Genomic DNA, 21,140 nt, shown 5'->3' on the forward strand with positions numbered 1-21,140 from the left:
GAAGGGGGAAGAAAACCGACTTGGCTGCAGCAAAGGTGTAAAAGTATTTTGCCACATAATTCCCACAATTAAATTGACCTATGGCCATAAAGTATATCTTCACGATATTACGATGATTTGGAAACGTCCACCTTCACAAATCTCTCATCTTTATATGAGCTACGTCCTGAAAGAAGACCACTTCACAAGATGCCGTAAAATGCAACTGCTCTTATCTTTTCATGCAAGCTTTAGGAAGAGAAACTTGGGTAAATTGTCATCCAATAAAAGCCGAACTGTAATTTTGGTTAATAAATAAATGAATGAATGAATGAATGATGATGATGATGATGATGATGATGATGATGATGATAATAATAATAATAATAATAATAATAATAATAATAATAATAATAATAATAATAATAATAATCACTCAACACTGAACAATAGACATGCATGAAATCTGAACTGAGGTCAGCTTAACACTGAATACCATATGTTTTGTTTTGTTTTGTTTTGTTTTCTGTATAAAACCACTAGGTGTTCTTGCGTCTAACCTTACAAGTCCTAGAAGCTACATTAACAGGGAAGAATGAAATTCAAAACTGTGCATCTGTGCCATTTAGTTGCCCCTGGATCTGGACTACATTTCTCCTATTGTAATGCAGATTAGTAAAGGCAAATACCCCAAAAAGAAATGACACTAAGGCTAAGCATGTAAAACGATGTACAAGTACGTAAACTTGACTCTTTGTTTCTATCTGAATCAAAATGTAAATGTCATATTTTAAGCCTGCATCATGTATTTGGCATCTCTGTAATCAATATTGATGTGGATGGGCAGAATGACAAAATAGTGTAGCATCGTGCTGCGTGGTACGACCTGAGCAATCACATGAACGTGTTTTGAACGTGTACACTATATCACTAATAAAGTGACACTGACCGCATCTCTATTTGTGTCATTTAAAGTATACACAACAGGAAAATTCTTTCATAAAATCATAAGAAATGGACATATGTTGAATACAGAAGTGTAAAGAGCTGGAGCTTTGTCGTTTAATATATAGAAAATCAGGGTTGACTGAAAAAGGAAATCCTCTCTTCTGAGAATCTTAAACCTTTAAGCCCTGGCCGAGTCACTGCCTATAATTGACCAGTAGATGTCAGACTTTTCACAGAACAGGGTTTCGCTGCTTGCTGTCGAGGCCAGCCTTCCCTCAGTGCAGCTTCTCAACTGTCAGAGTTATGCAGCAGTCGTTTCCTGTTGTATGTGGCTCACTGTTGTACTTCCTCTTCAACATCTTTGTAAAGTTTGTGCTCGCTCTCCCTTTCTACGGTCGCTGGATCTGCCATGGGCACCAAGGAAGAGACAACTCCAAACATACAGCCTTTAATAGAGAGATACATATATAGAGACTCTACCTGAACTCTGTTGCCTAATCAGCTTTTTTTTTGGGGGGGGGTGCCTTTCTCAGAACTCACAGATTCTGGTGTTGCAATCAAAGCTTTAGCAGGCACGCCATGACGTGCCAGCATTTGGACACTATGTTTTTTGGAACCGATGCAAGTCCGGATGTTGGGCGGGACTCTGAAAACCACTAATCCACGCAGAGGAAACAAAGCCACTGTGACACTAAAGCAAAGTAACTGTACATAAAAATAGCAGCTGTGCAGACGGAGTGTGAATGTGCTTTTTTTTTTTTTTTTTTTTTTTTATTAAATCATTTTAAAGCGAAGGGCTGAGACAAACTCCATACGACAGACAAAACCGAGATGCACTCCTGAAAACAATGTTGAGAATATGCTCCCTTCATTTCGTAACTATTGCAGCCCAACCTATCTAGTTGTAAAGGGTTTAGGTTTATAAAGAGGAGAGCTACACTGCTTAAATGCCTATTTAAATGTCTACCGTGTCACACAGAAACTATAGAAAATTGAAAAAATTAATTGAAAAAGTGCAGTATTTCCTCAGCTTCACATAAGACTATACAGGGAAAGGAAATAAAAAAAAAAAAGTCAGAAATAAAAAGGCAAAAATAAAAGAAATTTCAAAATAAAACCAAGCACAAGCATTTTGTGTGTGTGTGTGTGTGTGTGTGTGTGTGTGTGTGTGTGTGTGTGTGTGTGTGTGTGTGTGTTCAACTATAACTCAACAGCCAAGCACAAATATAGGCCATACGTCCTCTGGGACACACACACCCAAAAAAGTGTGAAAATTAGATTGACCAACAACAACAACCATCATAATCTAGCATTGCTCTTTGACTTTTTGACTGATAATGGGTAAAGTATCGCCTGACGCACAGATGGAGGCCTTGCCTTTGACAACCAGTCCCCTTTTTTTACCTTATAAGGCTTGAAGATTCCACCTCAGTGGTGATGAGTGAAAATGTGGACAGGTTTGTTTTCCATATAAGGGTTTTACAAGCCACTCCCGCCCCAACTCAAGACACCTTGGGGCGTTTCCATAAGAGAAAAAAAAAATTCTCTACATTTGATTTCCATATAAGGGTGTCACATGCCACTCCTGTCCTCGCGCAAGAACACCTGGGGGAGTTTCCATAAGGGGAAAAAGTTCCCAAACTTTGACAGTTGAACATGAGGGGACTGGGAAAATGCAATTTGTTTTCTGTGCCAGACCAAACTGGACACAGATCTGTGCCTCTTGACTTGGAATGTTGTGAGGTTAGATGCAAATAATGAAGCAGCGGCTGAAACTGTGTCCCACCTGGAACACAGAGGGGTGGGTCTTCTTTTGGAGGTGTGCTCATTTACCCAGGCTCCTCCTCTATGAGTCAAACTCCTCTCCTTCCTTATAACCCTGCAGCATTTTGACGGGTGCTGCCATTTTTCTCTGCTCTTCCTCACATCAGAAGCAAAATGGTGAGTAACTTCTTTTCTGTTTGCCCGCTCGAACATGGAACTATTTTGTCTTACACTGTGCCACTTGGTAATCTCTGGATGTTGCGTGTAGCCTGCAAGGACATCTAATGAAGAACGGATGTGACTTTGAAGTGCCAGAACCTGGTTTTCAATATACGTTGAAAATGTTTGAACCCTTGGTAGTCCCGTTTGTCTGCAATTTCTCAAAGTGTGTCATTTTATTTGTACGTTCCTCAGACGACTCTAAAGAGAGCACGGATTATGAAAAGACTTATTCTAGGCGTGGTTTAGTTGCCTCCAAAATGGAGGCAGCTTTGTTTGTGCTTCAAACTTGTTCAGAGAGAATCCCTTGGGGCGGTCTTTCTTGTGTTAACTTGTTCCACAATGACAGGAATGCGGCAGAGCCAAAGCCATGAAAACTTGCAGGGCAAACTACACCCACAGCATGTTGCTGCTAAAAGGCTGTTGGGATCTTTGCACATGTCATTGCTTAAGGAATGGTATTGCTCCTGTCTTTCATGTCTGCCTTTGAAGAACTTCCTGTTTCTTCTTTAAGTTCTGTTTTCTGCCCAACACCCAACGGATAACCGAATTACAGCGGCACAAACTTAAGAAAACTCACGTGTGACAGGACTTTGGACATGAAAACCGAGGAGGTTTCCATTTTTGACGGCAAATAATACATTGTCGATATATATAATTTGATAAAAATCTGTGCAAAAGTGAGACATGTTGCAAGAGGAACTGCATAAACCCTGTTTTTGTTTCAAGTCTAACTAAAACTGGGCCGTTCGCAGTTAAGCTGTAACTTAACAAAAGAATATTGGATATGAGGAGCGAAACGACTTCAGACATGAGTAGCCTCTGAGCGAAACTCTTCAGCACCACTTGGAGCATCTGCAGAAATTGTGCTCAATAAATGCTGCAAAACAGCATGTAATTGAACACAGATGTACATGTGGACCTGTACCTTTTTTTTTTTTTGTAGGAGGTTGCTCGAACAAGTCTACTGACTTGATTTTATAATTCTTTTTTTCAAGCATAACAGTCTAAGGTTACTTTACTTTAACATTTTGTCTTTAGTCACTCCAGACAAAATGATGACAATATGCCTTTCACTTCAGTTTCAGTCACATATTGGGTTTACACAGAACAAAGTGAAGGCAGCGGATATCTTTGCAATGCAGAGGCAAACCAGAAAGAACACATTTATTAACTTTGTTGAAATCTGATTTAAAAAAAAAAAAGCAAGGCTGATGTTCATTCACAATAGGTCTCAGTTCACTACCTGTTCAGTCAGAGAACCCACGGTCGCTGCTCCCTGTCGGTGTTTCTTATCTGCAATAAACACATTTGTTTAGTCACTTTTAATTTTGTTGAAAGCTGTACTAACCCCTCACACCCCTTTTTTTCAATCTTCACAGGCGTGTTCTGGGGTTACCGTCACTCAAAATTCGCTCGACTGTATAAATGAGATGAAAATAGCAAAGGACAACGATCAAAGGATAAGAATCCTCAAGTTTGGGTTCTGTGACGTGAATGGCAAAAACCAAATTGATGTTGCGAAAAAAATCACCCAAAAAGACCTGGATGGAGAAGACGCCTTTACCTACTTGAGGGACAAAGTGCTTAAGGAAAAGGAGTGCACCTACGTGCTTTATGACTTCCACTGTGAGACCAAGGACACGGGTTCCAAAAAAGAACTGGTGTTTATCATGTGGTAAGTTGTACGTTTAAAAGAAGCATGATGGCAAGTTTGTTTGTGATGGGGTTTTTGGGGGTTTCTTTTTGTATGTTTTTTAAAGATCTACTCTGAGGACACAATTCAACACGCATCTTATGAAAAACCAACAATGACCTCTCTTCAAATCAGGTGTCCTGAAGATTCAAAACTTGGTGAGAAGATGAACCATGCCAGCTCAAAAGATGCCCTGAAAGGGAAAATGCAAGGTAATTTACCACACCCCAAACTTCCAAATAAATGAAAGCAATGCCCTAAATCTTTGCTAAAGCTGGATCACATTGTGTTTTTCAACAGGTCTCAAGCATAATCTTGAAATTCATGACCGTTCTGATATCAGCAACAAAAAGGTTTTCGCAGAGACTTTGGGAAAGGCTGATGAAATAATTTCCATTGAAGGCGAAACAATATAATTGTGATGGTGGTGATGCTCAATCTTTGCCCAATGATGAAACAAGGTCAATCAAGAGCTTTTCAAAAGGAAACATTTTTTTTCTTAATGCATCATCATATTTTTCAGAAAAGGCAGTGGTTCTGGATGGCACGAGATTCCTATTTTATAAACCATTGGAAATAAATCTGTCACATCTCCCAGGCTACTCCTGGGCTCGTTAAGATGTAATTTAGATTGTTCTGTATTGTTTACTTTTTTCACTCAACCAAGGGTACAATAATGCATCTCAACGGAGTCTCTCTCTTCTTGTTTAATGTGCATACATACTCTGCATATATTATTTGTTCTGTCTTTTGGATTGGTCAGCAAGACGTAAACTACACAAAGCTACAGAGTTCCTAGAAAATATTTTAAGTGTAACAATGTTAGAAATGACCAGGTCAAAAGATCCAACTGTGTTTGAGATCTTAATCTTTTGTTTGTTTGTTTTTGACTGTTACATTTTCACTGAAAATATATTGTTCCAACTTTTGCAAAGATATAATGTTCCTTATGTATTCAGAAGCCTAAAAATGCCATTTAAATCACTGCAACTATGCTTTCCTTTGTTGTGTCCATCCCATTTTTATTTTTCACACTGAAGTTTGCACTTTGCGTCACAGGTCCAAACAATCAGGTTATGGGTCCCCCCCCCCCCAAGACAAATAGCAGTCAGGGTGGAACATCAGTTCATGTGCTAAAGCACACAGCAGAACATGCAATAAAGGGGAAAAAAATGACAATAAAAAAAATTGATAAAATCTCTGAAAACAGAACATATAAAAATATCATATACTGTACACGTAAGAAATAAAAACATTATCTGTTCATTACTCTTACGGATGCACGCATGGCTCTCTTGGTGCTGAAAGTGAGTGATCTGTATCTATGGCAACAAAAAAAGGTACAAGATGTTAATGGGACTGATTTATGAGGCAATCTGCAATCCTCTCATTTTAGGCCTTCCGTTGATGATGCTGATAAGTGGTTGCTGGTCCAGTCCAACAGTTTTACAAACCGTTTAAATTGTTCACTGGGCTGTGGTGAAAGGTGGATAGTGACTTCAACCACGCTGATGTGTTCAAAAGTGGCATCTGGTTTGATGCTTCATGAGTTGTGTGACGCTGTCAGCACTTACAGGGGAACCAGAAGTTAAAGGACGACACTAAAGTAACACTAAAGCAGTAACCAAAGCCAGTTCTGACCGACTTCCCACAGCGATTCAGACTATCTAGCCACCCACAGCGCTATTTTTTTTTAGAGATCAAGGCAGTTCTGCAGCAGAAATGCCTATCTCAGGCTATAAATATCCCTCTGACTTGGTGATGTCCGTGAAATGAGGTTGCACAGGACATATGGATGAATATTTCCAGAGCGAGGACAACTGACTGCTTGGAAACAGGGTGGTTGAAGAGATGTCAGGAGACTGCAGCAGCCGACAACAGTTCAGGTCAGATTTGTTTGGTTATATGTCCTTTCGCATGAGTACAAAATCGTTCTACTGCAACTTCAGGTGTTCTCTTGTTGGTAGCAAGAGGGAGCAAAAGTATTCAGTCTGTAATTAAATAGTAAGGATACTTGTGTAAAAATACTCTGGTATAAAGTTAAAGTGCTGATTCAACTGCTTTATGCAAGTAAAAGCAAGAAAACAGGATCTGAGGTTTAAAAAAAAAAGTTGTTTTGTTTATTTACAGTTATGAAGCAATACATTTGGTTATTTTTGCAAAAATGAAAAAGTTGCGTCAGAAAAATCTGGACTGACCTGACCACAGGTCTTGCATTAGCATCTGGATCATTTTCATTTTTCTGATACTCTCAATACATCCATCCATCCAATTTCAATATTTGCTTCTTCCTGACCTCAGGGTCTCGCGGTCTGCTGGAGCCTCTCCCAGCTGTCATGGGACAAAAGCAGGGTGACACCCTGGACAAGTCGCCAGTCCATCGCAGGGCCACTCAATCGTTCTGACCAGTGTTACTTCATTTTTTTTTTTCTCTTAGTACTGAATACGTGCTGAACAGTGACCCCAAAGCTGAGGTACTCCAACATAATCTCCCCACACACACACACACACACACACACACACACACACACACACACACACACACACACACACACACACACACACACACACACACACACACACACACACACACACACACACCTCTTATTTTACTTCCTTGTTCCTGTAACTTGAAACCTCGCTCAAAGCAAAGTCTTTGGAAGCCCACTTGAAACGAGTTTTAGGAAACACTTGTCCTACATTCAGAGAGATGACTTACAGATGCGCCGGTTCCTATGGTGTGATGAGTAAATAGCAATAAAAAAAACAACAGCGATCACTTCCTGTCTGGGTGCAACTGGGGCATTGCCAACCCTCCCCCATTTTGGGCGCTAGTTTTCAACACAGAGCAGCAGCCAACAGCTTTTTTACTCAAAGTTGCACAATGAGTGTTGGCACACACTTTGGCGGAGACCTGAAAGTGTGCCTAAACATACACAATTTAGATGTCTCCTCATTAATTCTGCCATTCAGGGCACCCCATTCCCCCGACGAGAGAAAGGACCACACTTGCGTAGAGCTACACTTGTACTTTATTCACCTTTACAAATTCATGGCATGATATTGGTAGCCAGCTACAGAGGAAAGCAGGCCCTTAACGTAATGAAATACTGAACCATAAAATTGTTTTCATTTTAACCACATAGAAAAAGACATAAAAAGTAATTGCACAGGTTGATGTACGTCTGACGCACACTCGGTTTCCCTTTTTAACACTGAACTATGGGGAAATGATTGGAAAGTAAGGCGAGGGGATAAATAAATTCTGACATAGCCAGAATTGTCCGTGGAATGTGGGTCTCACAAAAGATTGTAGCAGGATTCTCCCCTCTAATCTTGGTCTGAAATATCCATACGTCAAACATTTGATTCATATATTTGCAACAAATGTCATCAACTACAGTACAAAAAAAAAAATGAAATAGTTTTGGAATGCATAACTATGTAATGATAAGGCATATTTGGCAGTTTCTTCGTAGTGTCGCGGCAGGCAACTTCCTCTTACACCGACGTTCCTTCCTTCATCTCCTCCACATGTTCCTCCTTTGAAGCGCAGAGGGAGAGCGAGAGAGAGAGAGAGAGAGAGAGAGAGAGAGAGAGAGAGAGAGAGAGAGAGAGAGAGAGAGAGAGAGCGGGGTTTGATTCTGATATGTAGAGAGGGTGTTACAAATTTTCAACATAAACATTTGAGCAGTAGGTGGGGGTGTGCAACTTAGGCTCTCAAAATTCACATTGATAAGATGAGATGATTCTTTTGGGACATCGGATCACAGTCCAACTGTACGAGGTGCAGCTCTATCTGCTTACTTCTCAGGGCCTCAGGAGCTACAGAGTCGAGTCTTGGCACGATGCGTGGCTCACCTTTCCTTCCAGATGTTCCTGTAGTGTTCTCACTGTGTCTCTTTCTTTGGTCAGCTGCTCCTGAGTGGCTTTGAGAAGTTGCTGAAGCTTGGTGGCCGCCTGGCCCAGGTCTTTGGACAACTTCTTCTCCTTCTCCAGGCGCTCCTGGAACGACAGGACATTGGGTTCGCACGCGGCGCAAAGAAGTATGGCACGGTGTGAAGAACAATGGCAAATCAGTCCTTATTTCATGTATCAAACGCCAAAATAAAAAACATATTTCAAAATGTTAAGAAGCTTTTCAGAAAAAAAATCTCTAAATGTTAAATCTTTACTGTCAAAAAATAAATCAATAAAAAAATGGAAAATTAAAAGCAAGATGTACAAGTCACCGACTGCCACACCTTGAGTTGTGCAACATCTTCAGTGTCAGCTTGTGGCGCCTCTGTGGAATCCTTCAGAAGGTCCAACTGTGCCTGAAGCTCTGTTACAGTCCTCTGGGCCTGGAAAAACACGCAGGCCCACAGAGATGTTTTGGCGCTAGTTCGGTGCAGAGACGTTATCCATCATTGGTGTTTAAAAACTTGGACAAAGGCGAAAACAAACAGCGTGTGCAATAACAGCGACTGCTACCTGTTCAAACTCCTCTGAAAGCTGCTGCTTCTGAGCCACTTCCCTGTGCAAATTCTCCGTCTTCTGACTTAGTTCGTCTTGGACCTGAAGTCAGACACAAAACCGACAGCCTGATATGAGCGTAAGGGCGGGTCAGTCTGTGCATGTGGGTATGCAAACATTTGTGGCTCATAGCAGTAGTGTGACAGCTTTGGAGGAAAAGGCCGCTTAAAAAGCGTGTGCCGAGTTGAGCTACGTGTTAATTTTAATGTGAAAGGCTCAAGCGACTGAGGCAGGGGGGGTTGCGTTATCTTGGGATTTTTAAGGGAGTATTGTTTAGAAAGGAGTAGCAGTGAACATGCTGTGAAAGGTGAGGAAGCGCTGGTTATTAGTTATGTCATTCAGAAGAGGCAAATAGTGGCGAGTATAAACAGCAGCGTCAGGCGCGCACTGGACAGACAGGTAATACGGCTCTTCTCTATCAGCGTCATCAGGTTCCCAGTATCAGTGCAACGTGTGCCACGGGCTTGGCGCAAAACCTGCTGGTGACGCGAAAAGGTGACAGGAGGAGAGAGGAAGGAGAAAAGCAAAGAGGAGAAAAAAGGTCTGAAAGAAGACGTGAGGCGTCTGGTGAGACTGTCTGGTGCTCTCTGACAGGAAGTGACGGCCGCCCCTGTGGCCTCTACGCCCTGACCTGACTGGGCTGAGCGTCTGCTGGGCCGTTCTGTTCCTGTTGAGCCTGCATGGTGATCTCTCCCAGTTGCTCTGTGACCTGCAACGGGTCAAACCGCAATAATCATTCACGGCAGAACCTCCCCACCCGCGTGTCCCCTGTGCGCCTCGCGTCACTTAAGTCTTCAGTCAGCGTCGAGTATGTTAAGTACGGACTTCCTAAAATGACGGCTCATAAACACTCTGGTATGTGTCACTTTTGTCTGCAGAGGGAGGGGGGGGGGTGTCATAATTTCTTTTAAAAAAAAACAGGTTAGTCACCTGAGCCAGCTCCTCCTTGTGCACCTGGGCCTCCTTCTGGGCCAAATCCAGCTGGGTCTGGCACTGTGACAAGTGGAGCTTGAGCTGGATCCACAGCAGAACACAAACATCAATTAGGTGTATTTCCAACTGATAACAATATGTTGATTTATTTACATGCCAGTGGTTTTGTTTCTTAGATTTTGATTTAAAACTAACGGTGTGGTTTGCGCATCGCTTGTTGCAGCGTTTCTCAACTGGTGGGTCAATACCCAAAAAGAGGGTTTGTGGCTTTGTAGGCAGTTTCCCTGTTTTTTTCTGGAAAAAAAGGATTTTAATAATTTATTTAGTAGCCATGATAGAAAGTGGGGCTAGCGTTATTTATTTTTGTGGAATAAATTTGGGTCGCGATTTCATGATAAGGAAAAAAAACCTGAAACTCCACCTGTTGAGAACCACTGGTTTACAGCAACTGCGACTGCTGCCATATGTCAAACTTAAATTGTAAATAATTAGCATTCTCGTGCGTCTGAACCAAAACATGTTCCTGTTGGTTATGGGGTGGTGATGTAAATTTTTTTTTGTTTTGTGTGGTAGCTCTGAGCAGTTCATGTACCTGTTCCAGCTCCTCCATTGCTCCCTGATGATCTGACTGCTTCTCAAGCTGGGCTTCCAGAAGCATCATCTGTGCTTTTAACTGTGGGAAGAAACAAAGGTGACAGTGTGACACTGCTGCATGTGACCGCCTGAAACCCTCGGGCGATTTAAAAAAAAAAAAGAAAAAAGAAAACATTCTGACCTGTTCTACACTTTGGTTTTCGGCCTCCATTTTGCTGACCTTCTCCAGCGCCTGGAACGTTGAGATGAGGCTTATTTTAGTGTCGTTTGAAGAAATAAAAAAAAAATGACAGGTTGCCAGACAGAAGAACAAACAACGCACCAGCCTCAGCTGTTCCTCCGAGTCAGCCATCTTGGACTTCCACACCACCTCCTCCTCTTCCACGCTCTTCTGAAGGTGTTTCAGCATTCCTTCCTGAAGAAGCAGAGGAACCCAATCAAATGAAGTGGGAGAGTTTAACTGCACGTCTTCGAGTCAAAATAATTCAGCATTATTACCGTTTCTGCCAGGACGGTCCTGTACTGTTCACATTCGGCCTGCAGTGTGCCATGGCTCTCCTCCGCCTCCTTCAGCTTCTCAAGCAAATCCTGAAACAAAAAGGTGAGAGGAGGACACATTTTGAACTCCTCTGCCTACAGGAGGGGGTTCGATGAAGGGCGGGTCGGGGGCTCTTACTGGTAAAGGTGAACTAGACTCGGACTCCTTCTGCTGGCTGAGGGCCTCCTGAGCTTTCTGCACAAACGCTTGAAGCCAGTCGGGCTGAAATGCCAGAAAAGCGGGTGGAAGTGACTGACACGCAAACTCTGCTGCTAAAATAAAAACTATTTTCAAAAATGAAAAGAGCCACCAGGCGATCCTTGCGCTAACTCCACACGTCTCCTCCTACCTGCTCTGCGTCTATCGGGACCTGTGGGAAAAGCGTCCGGAGAGTGTCTTTGGTTTCAGCCGCCAGCTCTGCCGCGGCCTTCTGGTGAGACAACGCACAGTGTAACCAGGAGAAAGGCGTAAGAGGAACCCCCCCCGCCCCCCTAACTCTCAAATGAAAAGCCTGGGCCTGTGATTAGAGGGCCTTACTCCGGCTGCATTCTTCTTCTCCCGCACATCCCTCAGCTCGTCTTGTAGCGACGTGACAATGATCTCCTGCTCCGACAGGCTAGCCAAACAGAGAAAACCAGATCAGCAGCAGTCCCCGCAGGGTGTGGAGGGTCGTGTCTCTTTTTCCACATGCTGAGGCTCATTACCTGTTCTGCAGTCGTGCCATTTCTGCAGACCTATCCGGCTCCTGAAAGACAAAGGAGTCGTTTTAATGTGCGGGGCGGCTACGAAAAGCAGAATGCACACGCAGGCAAACACACCACTTACTGCTTTGAGGGTTTTTAGTTCATCCTGAAGTGCTGTGATGAGGCTGGCATCCTCACTGAAAGCACATTTGGGAAAGGAGTCAATAAAAAGCACGGGAGGCCGACTTGCTTAAAACCTGGGCTGGCAGGCAGGACGTCACCTTGTTTGTCTTTTCTCCAGCTCGACGTTGGTGTTCTCCTGTTCAATCAGAAAACCTTGTCAGTGACCCCAGAACACCAGGCGGCAGAATGAATACAAATTTATGCACCCACTAAACGAAACCAAAGCTTTTTCAGCCACTCACCAGATCTTCCTGCTTCTTTTGCAGCTGCTCGAGTTCACCCTGTACGGTGCTCAACTGGGAGTCTCTCTCAAGAAGGCTGAAAGGGCAGCAGAGCATTTCAAACAGTTTCATCATCAATCACTCGTAAGTCGAGGTTTCTTTTTTTTTTCCCGCTCTTCGACGATGCTCAAAGTCTTACCTGAGCTTTAGCTGTTCCAGTTCGGCTGCACTGACCTGTTAAGTCACAAAAAAAGACAAAAAAAAAGGAGAGAAAAAAAAGACGTTTTTAACGCACCATCACACTCCAAGCCTCTCGGACTGCTGGACAGGAGATGTGCACGTTACCGTATCTGCCTGACTGGCCTCCAGGAGAGAGTTGACCGAAGCCACTTTCTCCGCAAGTTGGCTCTTCTCCGCCTGCGCCTCGTTCACCTGGGCGGCGAGGGAGGCGACCTGGGCAGAGCGCTCCCCGAGCTCGGCCTCCAGTTTCTTAATGAGCAGCCGGCACTCTGCGGGAATCGACGTCACAGTGCAGAGGCGGCCGTCACCACCGATTTCGCAAAGCGGCAGATTGTTTGGTGGAGAGCGAGGCGCGCCCCGTCGTTTTTTTCTCACCGGTGAGGGCGTCGCCGTCCTGCTGGGACTTCTCCAACGTGGCCTGCAGGCTGCCGATTTTGCTCTGCTCTGCTCCGAGCTCGCCGGTCACCTTGTCCAGTCTCCGCTGCAGCGCCTGCTCGCTTTCTGAATGAGTGACCTGCCAACAGGATTGGTCAAAAGTTCATGTTCTCAAGCAGCAGGTGGCAGCAATTCACAAATTTGTCCTTGAGGACGCTGATTCACAAGTTTGCGAGCTCTGCCAGGTTCAAAAAAAGAATTGTTGCTCAAAGGATTTTGAACAAATAACCCAATGAGAACTTCTTAGGTGTGTAAATAATACAGTTCAACACACAGGCACTGAACAAAGGCAACAAACCCCGAGTAAAATAGGAGCAAAACAAGAAAAGTGAATTATTTGAGCACTTACAAGGAGTTTTTTTTTAAGACCTAGAACAGTTGGATGGGCCGTGAGCAAATGGGTTAACTAAATGAACAACGTAAGCAACAGGAAGCAGATGACTCACTCGCTCCACATAACCCAAAATGGCTGAGACATTCTGCGGCGGCTCAGCGGCGACGCTGCGAGAACAAAAGCGTTCATAGATGACGACGAAGCAGCAAAAGCTGCCCGCTGGAGAGTCGCACGTCATAAATAGCAGCCGACTACTGTCTCTCCGCCGAGGCTGCTCCGAGAGCTGCTCGGACATGCACGCATTCCAGCTGGTCCCGGGAAACATTCTCCCTGCAGCCCCATTACTGCGTGGCTGCATTCCAGGCCGCTCCTGGGCTCTGTGATTACTGCGCAATTAAACTTAAAACTAAGCCCCCAGCCTACAAACCATCAGGAGGCTGGGGGTGTGGAGAGGTCTAGGCTCGCACTCTGGGCCAGGCTAATTGGCAGCTTGAACAAACAGTGAGAAAAAAAAATAAAATACGTAGATATAATAGTGAGAAAAAAAAAAAAGAGAGAGCGTCCATAAGGAAACCTAATCATGACTTGGTTTGTTTTTAGAGAGAAGTGATGAGTCCCCACAGGCCAGGCCCTACCTGCAACAGGGACAGCTGCTTCTCGGCAGCCGAGGCTTTGGCCTCCAGTCCCTTCCTGATGTTCTCGGTAGCAAGCAGACTCTCCGTCTTCTCTCCAACTTCCTTGGTTAACTTTACGCATTCTTGCCGCATCTTGGCCAGCTCTGCGTTTTGCCTTTCAGCGGAATTTAGAGAGAGAGATGTGGAAAAAAAGAGACATGAAACAGCAGTGGCGGCCTGTTGAAGAATGAGTCTACTCTCAGCTCTGGTATTAACTGAAACTGCCGCCACCAGACATTGTACTTAAAATTTATGACGTCATGAAAAGTTTCTTCTTGGTGCCATCGACAAAAAAAAAGAGAGGAAGAAGCAAAAAAAAAAAAAAAAAAAAAAGGCACTCACTTGCTCTCAGCCTGACTCGTGGCTTGGTTGAGAGCGTCGCGGAGAATGGAGTTCTCCTGCTGGAGACGGGCCAGCTGCGCATTGGGGCCTTTCTCCAGCTGGTCCTGCAGGCTGCTAACCTGCAAAACAGGGATTTGAGATTTGCCACGTCAGAGAAATATGCCAGAAAGGTGCTTGAATATGTAGGAATAAAAAGGGAACCCTGCAATTTTTACCATCTAGTAACAAGATCACCAGCAGCAGGATAAGAAAATAAGAAACGCAATGCCACTCTGACATTTGTGCACAAGTGCATACCTTAGCATTGAGATCCTGAGTCTTGGCTGCGTGGTCCTGATAGCTGGCCTGTAGGCTGTTTTTCAGAGCAATTATTTCCTTCTCCCTCTTACTGAGTTGGGAGCTCAGCCTCGTCTCCACGTTGGCCACCTTGGATTTCTCAGCACTCAGCTCCTGTCAACACGTAGCATAGCACAAAAGTCACATTCAGGTGTAATCTAGTGTGTATGTGGCAACAACAACAAAAAAAAAATCTCAATGCATGGCGACGCTCATGATTTCTGTGCTTTAACTTCATGAATAATGCCGCCGTGCACGTAGAATGGAAAGTTCGACACGTCAGCGCCCCTCCGGTCGTCCGCATGAGTGCATTTGACAAGACGCGTGGCACAAATCCAAATGGAGCACCGTCCACCACTAGGTGGCGGTGTTCAGAGAAAAGTTGGTCGGACATGGAAGCGGAACTGCAGTGAAACTTCAGGGTAAAAACAAAACAACGATTTGAGTGTTTAAAGAGATTTTTTTTTTTTTTTTTTAATATACAGATGTTCCTTCCCTTATCCCGACATGAAAACAACTCTCTGAAATCTGATTTGAAAGGCAGTAAAAAAGTAATTTTTTTGAAGTTTGTATTTTTTATTAGTTAAAACTCCACTTGCGTGCGTCTATGTTGTGCCACCAACTGACCGTCAATTTAAAATTAAAAGTGGCACTCCTGTATTTTGTTGCGGAACGTGACCTGTGAATTCTGTCATTTTCCAACTCGACAGTGCTCTACCGTCACCTTCTGGAAGAATGGGGGAAGAAAACGGGTAATAACATGAACTCTTGTGTTTCTTGCGTCACCCTTCCTCTCTTTTCCCTCTCTCTCCTCCTCCCTCTCTCCACAAACCTTGGTGAGTTCTCTTTGGCGGTTCTTTGCGACGGCGGCGTCCTCATGCTCCGCTGCCAGCTGTTTCTCCCGCTCTTCCAGTTGCTTCTTCAGCACTGCTACGAGGTCTCCCTTCTGAGTGGCCTGGAATCAAGGCGAGACATGCAAATCGAGGCGGCGTTTTAAAAAAACAAAACGTAAGTGCGCCTCCTCCTCGTCGTCGGTGAGGCGTCAGAGCGGCCGTACCGTGCGCCAGGTGTCCTGAATGATGCCCGCTTTCTCAGACAGGATCTCGATGATGCGGTGGGCCTCGGCCTCGTTGAACACCATGTTGCTGATGGTCGACACCAGGGCCTTGTAGGGCAGGTACAGCGGAGCGTCAGCCGAGTCCGCCGCCGCAACCACCGCTGCAAGATGCGCGGACACGGATTCCATTAAAACGAGCTGGACGGTAACTCGAGCACTGTAGGATTAATTTTTACGTCACAACTGATTGATTGAAGAGGTAGGGCTGGATGGGCATTCATCCTTCATCCTAGGGCCGTTATGCTCTTTGAGCACACATGTAAATGTTACACTTTTCTTTTTATCCATGTTTATGGTGTTTTTATTATTTTATCATTGCCATTTGAAATTGAATTAAATTGATAAATAGCTAATTACATTTTTTGTGAGAACAATCAAACGGCGCGACTTCAAAAACTCCATGTGTCACCGCGCGGCTAAATTCCTAACTTCTGCCGAGGACCTTCAGACGGGCCGAACCAGCGCGGCCCTGTGGCACCAGGCGGAGATGAGCCTCAGTCAAGGAGGATTCCACCCGGCTCCCTGCCCTTTTGTCAGAGCACTGAGAGTCTTTGTCACATAGCAAAACAGGGCAGTGGTGTTTAGACAAGCTGTGTGTGCCCGCTAAGGCCGAGAGCCGGACTTTAATAACGACTCCTGCGCCGCTGGATTTGCAGATACGCAGCCGAAAGCTATAAGCGCTGACAGGATGGAGCCGCACACAACATTTCTTCTATGTTGTGCTTGGGATATCCAGTGATCAGTCACCATCAGAAACCGTCACTTTCATTGAATTCAGAAATACATTGAGTGACTGGAAAAAAAACAATAGCGCCGTTAAATGTTGTAAATGTTAGGTGTTGATTAAATATCTCAAGTCGTGTTTTTGGTTTGTTTGTTTTTACCAGGCTCTGGCTTCTTCTTGGAGCCCTTCTTCTTTGGCTCCGGGGCTTTTCCTGCAACAGGAGCCTGCTGGGATCCCACGGGGGGCACAGCCATCACTGGGACATCTTTAGTGACCACCTCCAGTACAGCTGCAGTCTTAGGTGAAGCTGATGAGGACTTGGCTTGAGGTGGACCAGATTTAGCCGGCGCAGGGGCAGATTTGGCCGAAGCAGGGGCAGATTTGGCCGGCGCAGGGGCAGACTTGGCCTGTCCAGGGGCAGATTTGGCAGGGGCAGGGGCAGACTTGGCTTGGGGTGCAGGGGCAGACTTGGCTTGGGGTGCAGGGGCAGACTTGGCTTGGGGTGCAGGGGCAGACTTGGCCTGCACAGGTGCAGACTTAGCTGGTGCAGGGGCAGACTTGGCCTGCACAGGGGCAGACTTGGCCTGCACAGGGGCAGACTTAGCTGGTGCAGGGGCAGACTTGGCCTGCACAGGGGCAGACTTAGCTGGTGCAGGGGCAGACTTGGCAGGTGCAGGGGCTGGGGCAGACTTGGCGGGTGCAGGGGTAGATTTAGCTGGTGCTGGGGCAGACTTGGCGGGTGCAGGGGCAGACTTGGCGGGTGCAGGGGCAGAAGCCGACTTGGTTGTGGCAGATTCAGAGGTAGATTTAGCTGGGGCCGATGCAGGGGCTGATGCAGACTTGACCGCTGTTGCAGCAACGATTTGGGCCGACTGGGCTGAAGCCGGTTCGACTTTGGCCACCTTCTTTTTCTTCTTCTCTTTCGGCGAGGGTGCAGGTGAGGGTTTAGCGACAGGGGGGCTCGGTTCGGTGGCGGTCTTGGGCTGGGGGTCTGCTGTCACCAGCACGGGGATCGGGGTGGGTTTTACCTCAACGGCAGGGACCGGTTCAGGGGTGGGGGCGGGTTCGGGAGCAGCCGCCGCCACCGGAGCAGTAGCTGGCTCGATGACTTCCTCCATCTCTGCATCCTCCTGAAGTTTTTCAGACTCTGGGATTTTACCATTGGGCTTGTCTTCTTTCTTCTTCCCGCGGGCCTTCTTCTCAGATACTTTTTCCTTCTTCTTTTTATCAGTACGAGCAGACTGCGTCTTGCTCAACTCTCTGCGCTGTTTTGCCAGCGCTTCTTCATAAGAGGTCTCCTTCATGGAGAAGGTGGAGACGAGAGCAATCCCGACTGCGGAGATTACCATGAATCCACCAAACACCATAATACCAAGGGTCTGGGGGTCGTAGATATCCATTTCTTTTTCTTTTTAATTTCAGTTGACCTAAAAAGACAGAGTGCATACCTGTTAGAGAAATGTCCCAAAACAACTTCCTTGCATATTGAATGACACAAACTCCCCAAAAATGTTCATAGTACATAGGACAATAATAATAAGTTTTTATTAGTATTATTATTATTATTATTATTATTATTATTATTATTATTATTATTATTATAATAATAATAATAATAGATAATAATAATAATATTTTATTAATAATAATAATAGATTATTATAATAATTATAATAATAATAATAATAATTATTATTATTATTATTATTATTATTATTATTATTATTATTATTATTATTGTTGTTGTAGAAAAAGATAGCTGTTCCCTTCCAAAACCAGAAGGTGTCACTGTTGACACTCTTACAGATTTGCCTCTAGGGCTAGAAAAATATTGCCAAGCTGCAAATTTTGCCACTAAACTGTGACAAATGATGTCTATTTATATTGGACGACTGCTTCCCTTACTTCGATTGATCCAAGGTGACCAATACAAAATAAACTTTCACTGGCCACAAACTGTTATTTGAAAGCGTGTGATATAGGACTGACATGCTTCATGATACATAATAATATTTTGGTTATTGTTAATGGAAAGAAATAATGTTTTAAATTAGGAAAGAAAACCACAAACCACAAAAATGTACTATGCAATGTAATCATGTAAGTGCGAGGTTTTTCAGCCTATCATTTCATAGTGTAATGGAAACCATGTGCAGGTTACGCTGCAAGCTGGGTATCTCGTGAACAAAGTACAACTTCTGAGCAGCAGGGGGGGTGTGAGGAGTGAGCACACATTTCCTCTCCCCTACCAAGGAATCGGGTCTACGTTAGAAGCTCTCCCTTTAAGGCTGCTCAAGGGGATTTTCACAGGACAAAATGTTTGTCTGGAGGCAAGTAACATGGGCCGAGTAAGTGGAAACCCAAGGATACTCAATCCTATTATTTGACGCCTGTCCTCAACACCCCCTTGGTTCATACAGAAGAGAAAACTGTCCCATTTTGATTAGCCAATAAAACCTATGCATGTGGGAAGCTTGCATTTGAAACAGCTATATGCAAGTTTTAAAAAAACAAACCGACACACACTGAGATGACCCAATATTGTTAGTTCTGCCTCGTTATTTCAGTATGGGGTCTAACAGCTAGAGGCGTAAGATATAGAGCTGCCCCATGAGTTCTGGTGTTACATCGATCCATTTACAAACTGCACTAAACGAGTTAAAATAAATAAATAAATAAATAATTGAATGTGTGCGCCGTGTATATTTATTTCCTAATGGTATAAACCAAACGGCACGAACCAAATTCACGAAAGTTAAAAACTTAGTTGACAGGCATTTCCAAATGGGATGAACAGTTTGAAACCTAATCCTACCATTACTGTAAAAAAAAAAATAATAATAATAAAAAAGATTAAAATCACCCATTTCAAAGTTACAAGTCTTTTAGTTGTAGGTTTACACAAAACTTTATGGCATCAGGGATCATCGAATGAGCCTTATTTAATATCAAATCGATACAAAAATGGGTAAACTGAACCAACTTAATATTAAGTCACCGGCGACTGAAAAGGCATTCCAGTAAACCCGAATAAGGTTTCAATCCATTCATTGAATTACTAAAAAAAAAATTATATGAATTTCTACTAATGCCCCATTAATCACTTCTTGCAAGTAAGCGCTTGGGCTAACAATTTGAATCAATGAACTTGGCTATTATCCTGCACATTGTGGTACAAAGTGTAGCTTTACGTAACAGACTTGCGCTGCGGAGGCTTGACCGAGGTTGTTAAATGCCCACGTACAAAAGGGGGATAAAGCTGAAAATGACTTTTTCCCATAACTTTAAACAGCTGTCCATCTGGACTGAGAGTTAGCTCAAGAGTTAGCTACTAGCAAGCTAGCTAACGCTGTCTCAATGAATAAAACAAATTCCAAGACTCCCACACTTACCTTAGCTTGTGACTGAGCTACGTCTGCTTGCTTCAGAGGGAATGAAGAGGGTGCAAAATTGTTTGAGTTGCAGACAAAGACGCGCCCGTGCAAAGACACCAGTTCGTACAGAGATTCAGCTAACAATCTTTTTTTTTTTCCAGTACTGCCCCCCTCACTCCGATGGAGAGTCCGTGGTCTACTGAAGTCGTGGCACTTCGAGCTGGCTGACCGTGCTGGCCCCTTGCCGCAGACAGCTACCGTAATACCAAAACACATCTGATTGGCTGAGACTCGTTATATCCGGGAAAGAGCTTGCTGGGAGTTATAGTTTTCTGCATCCACAAAAGGCTCTTTGACTCGTGTCATTTTCCCCGAGAAACAGAGATGGTCTGTGTGAAATGGAAGGCGACGCAGCACAGTCTGCTCGGGAAAAAAGAAGTCCTGAGTCAAGACGATGCGTTTTCTTCCAGAGGTGTTTTAGTTTTAGTTTTTTCTTTTAATGAACCGTTTTTTCCCCTGTCTCTTGAGTATTTCAGGAAGTTACATTTCATGAGTACTCAGTCACTCACTCACTCAGTCACTCACACACACACACACACACACACACACACACACACACACACACACACACACACACACACACACACACACACACACACGACCAAACTAAACAGTAATTGTCCTGTGTTTGACTCATGCATTGACTCTTCCGTTTGTACTTTTTTTTGTTTCTTTTAAGTGTGAAATAAAATTTAAAAAATCTCTATTTGGCGTTCAGGTGAAGCATGTGTCTTCAATGTGCACAGAAGATTTATTCATTTATTTATTTATTTATTTTTGCCCTGCTGGCAGTTGAGGGGCATTCAAATAGTTTCTTCCCTGACATTCATTTCTGTGAATTCGCTGCACGGCTGTCTGAGCTTGACAAATCTGAAGTGATACACTGCAGTGTTGGACTGCTCAGTCCAAGTCTAAGTCACGTCTGGAGTTTGACTTCATTATATTCAGGCACACCCAACACCGTGACGTTGTCACCACTATAGTGACGCTGAAGTTTGACAGCCGGTGTTGAATGCCTCGTTTCCCCCACACCTGCTATTGTGTGAGGATGCAAAGTTCCAATTGTATCAAAACGACATTCTGTTTGTAGCTTTTGTAGCTTATATTTTCTCCCTTTGTGTTACATTGTCTTGCACCAGCGTGTGACGCGAGAAGAGCAGGGCAGTGACGCGCATGCAGTTTCTGCCTGAAATAACAAAGCATCTCTCCACACTGCAGAGTCACTCATTTG

The 21,140-nt window shown here is 44.1% G+C and overlaps 1 protein-coding gene and 1 long non-coding RNA gene across 3 annotated transcripts; both read right to left on the reverse strand.

The window, feature by feature from the left end:
- Positions 1-5,116: 5,116 nt before the first annotated feature.
- LOC142883742 (uncharacterized) lies at positions 5,117-6,301 on the reverse strand. Its single transcript, XR_012926078.1, has 2 exons — positions 6,209-6,301; positions 5,117-6,175 (listed from the first exon to the last, which is right to left on the reverse strand). It is a non-coding gene; the product is annotated as an uncharacterized LOC142883742 (long non-coding RNA).
- Positions 6,302-7,620: 1,319 nt separating this feature from the next.
- On the reverse strand, positions 7,621-20,099 carry rrbp1a (ribosome binding protein 1a). 2 transcript variants are annotated; one of them, XM_076018896.1, is made up of 27 exons: positions 19,868-20,098; positions 16,636-17,902; positions 15,692-15,852; positions 15,467-15,589; positions 14,596-14,748; positions 14,299-14,417; positions 13,918-14,071; positions 12,889-13,027; positions 12,619-12,782; positions 12,473-12,507; positions 12,295-12,370; positions 12,151-12,188; positions 12,012-12,066; positions 11,891-11,931; positions 11,724-11,802; positions 11,536-11,616; positions 11,325-11,408; positions 11,147-11,236; positions 10,971-11,063; positions 10,830-10,880; positions 10,647-10,727; positions 10,052-10,135; positions 9,753-9,830; positions 9,080-9,163; positions 8,851-8,949; positions 8,468-8,611; positions 7,621-8,149 (listed from the first exon to the last, which is right to left on the reverse strand). In XM_076018896.1, the coding sequence occupies exons 2-27, from the start codon at positions 17,873-17,875 to the stop codon at positions 8,108-8,110; spliced, it is 3,588 nt and encodes a 1,195-aa protein (XP_075875011.1). In that variant the 5' UTR covers positions 17,876-17,902; positions 19,868-20,098; the 3' UTR covers positions 7,621-8,107. The 2 variants fall into 2 exon arrangements, with proteins under 2 accessions (XP_075875011.1, XP_075875012.1); XM_076018897.1 differs by lacking the exon at positions 9,753-9,830 and having other exon boundaries at positions 19,868-20,099.
- Between the last annotated feature and the right edge of the window lie 1,041 nt (positions 20,100-21,140).

This window comes from Nelusetta ayraudi, unplaced genomic scaffold, assembly GCF_046127955.1.
Source record: "Nelusetta ayraudi isolate G7.1 ecotype Tasmania unplaced genomic scaffold, CSIRO-AGI_Nayr_v1 ptg000008l, whole genome shotgun sequence".
Lineage (NCBI taxonomy): Eukaryota > Metazoa > Chordata > Actinopteri > Tetraodontiformes > Monacanthidae > Nelusetta > Nelusetta ayraudi.

What these genes read in the sequence shown, in the direction of transcription:
- rrbp1a (XM_076018896.1), bottom strand. Translation starts at nt 17,875, where the DNA reads ATGGATATCTACGACCCCCAGACCCTTGGTATTATGGTGTTTGGTGGA. An exon ending in GGACGGCGACGCCCTCACCG is followed by an intron (nt 12,783 to 12,888) that starts GTGAGAAAAAAA and finishes CGATTCCCGCAG; the next exon opens with AGTGCCGGCTGCTCATTAAG. An exon ending in CGGAGGAACAGCTGAGGCTG is followed by an intron (nt 10,881 to 10,970) that starts GTGCGTTGTTTG and finishes TCAACGTTCCAG; the next exon opens with GCGCTGGAGAAGGTCAGCAA.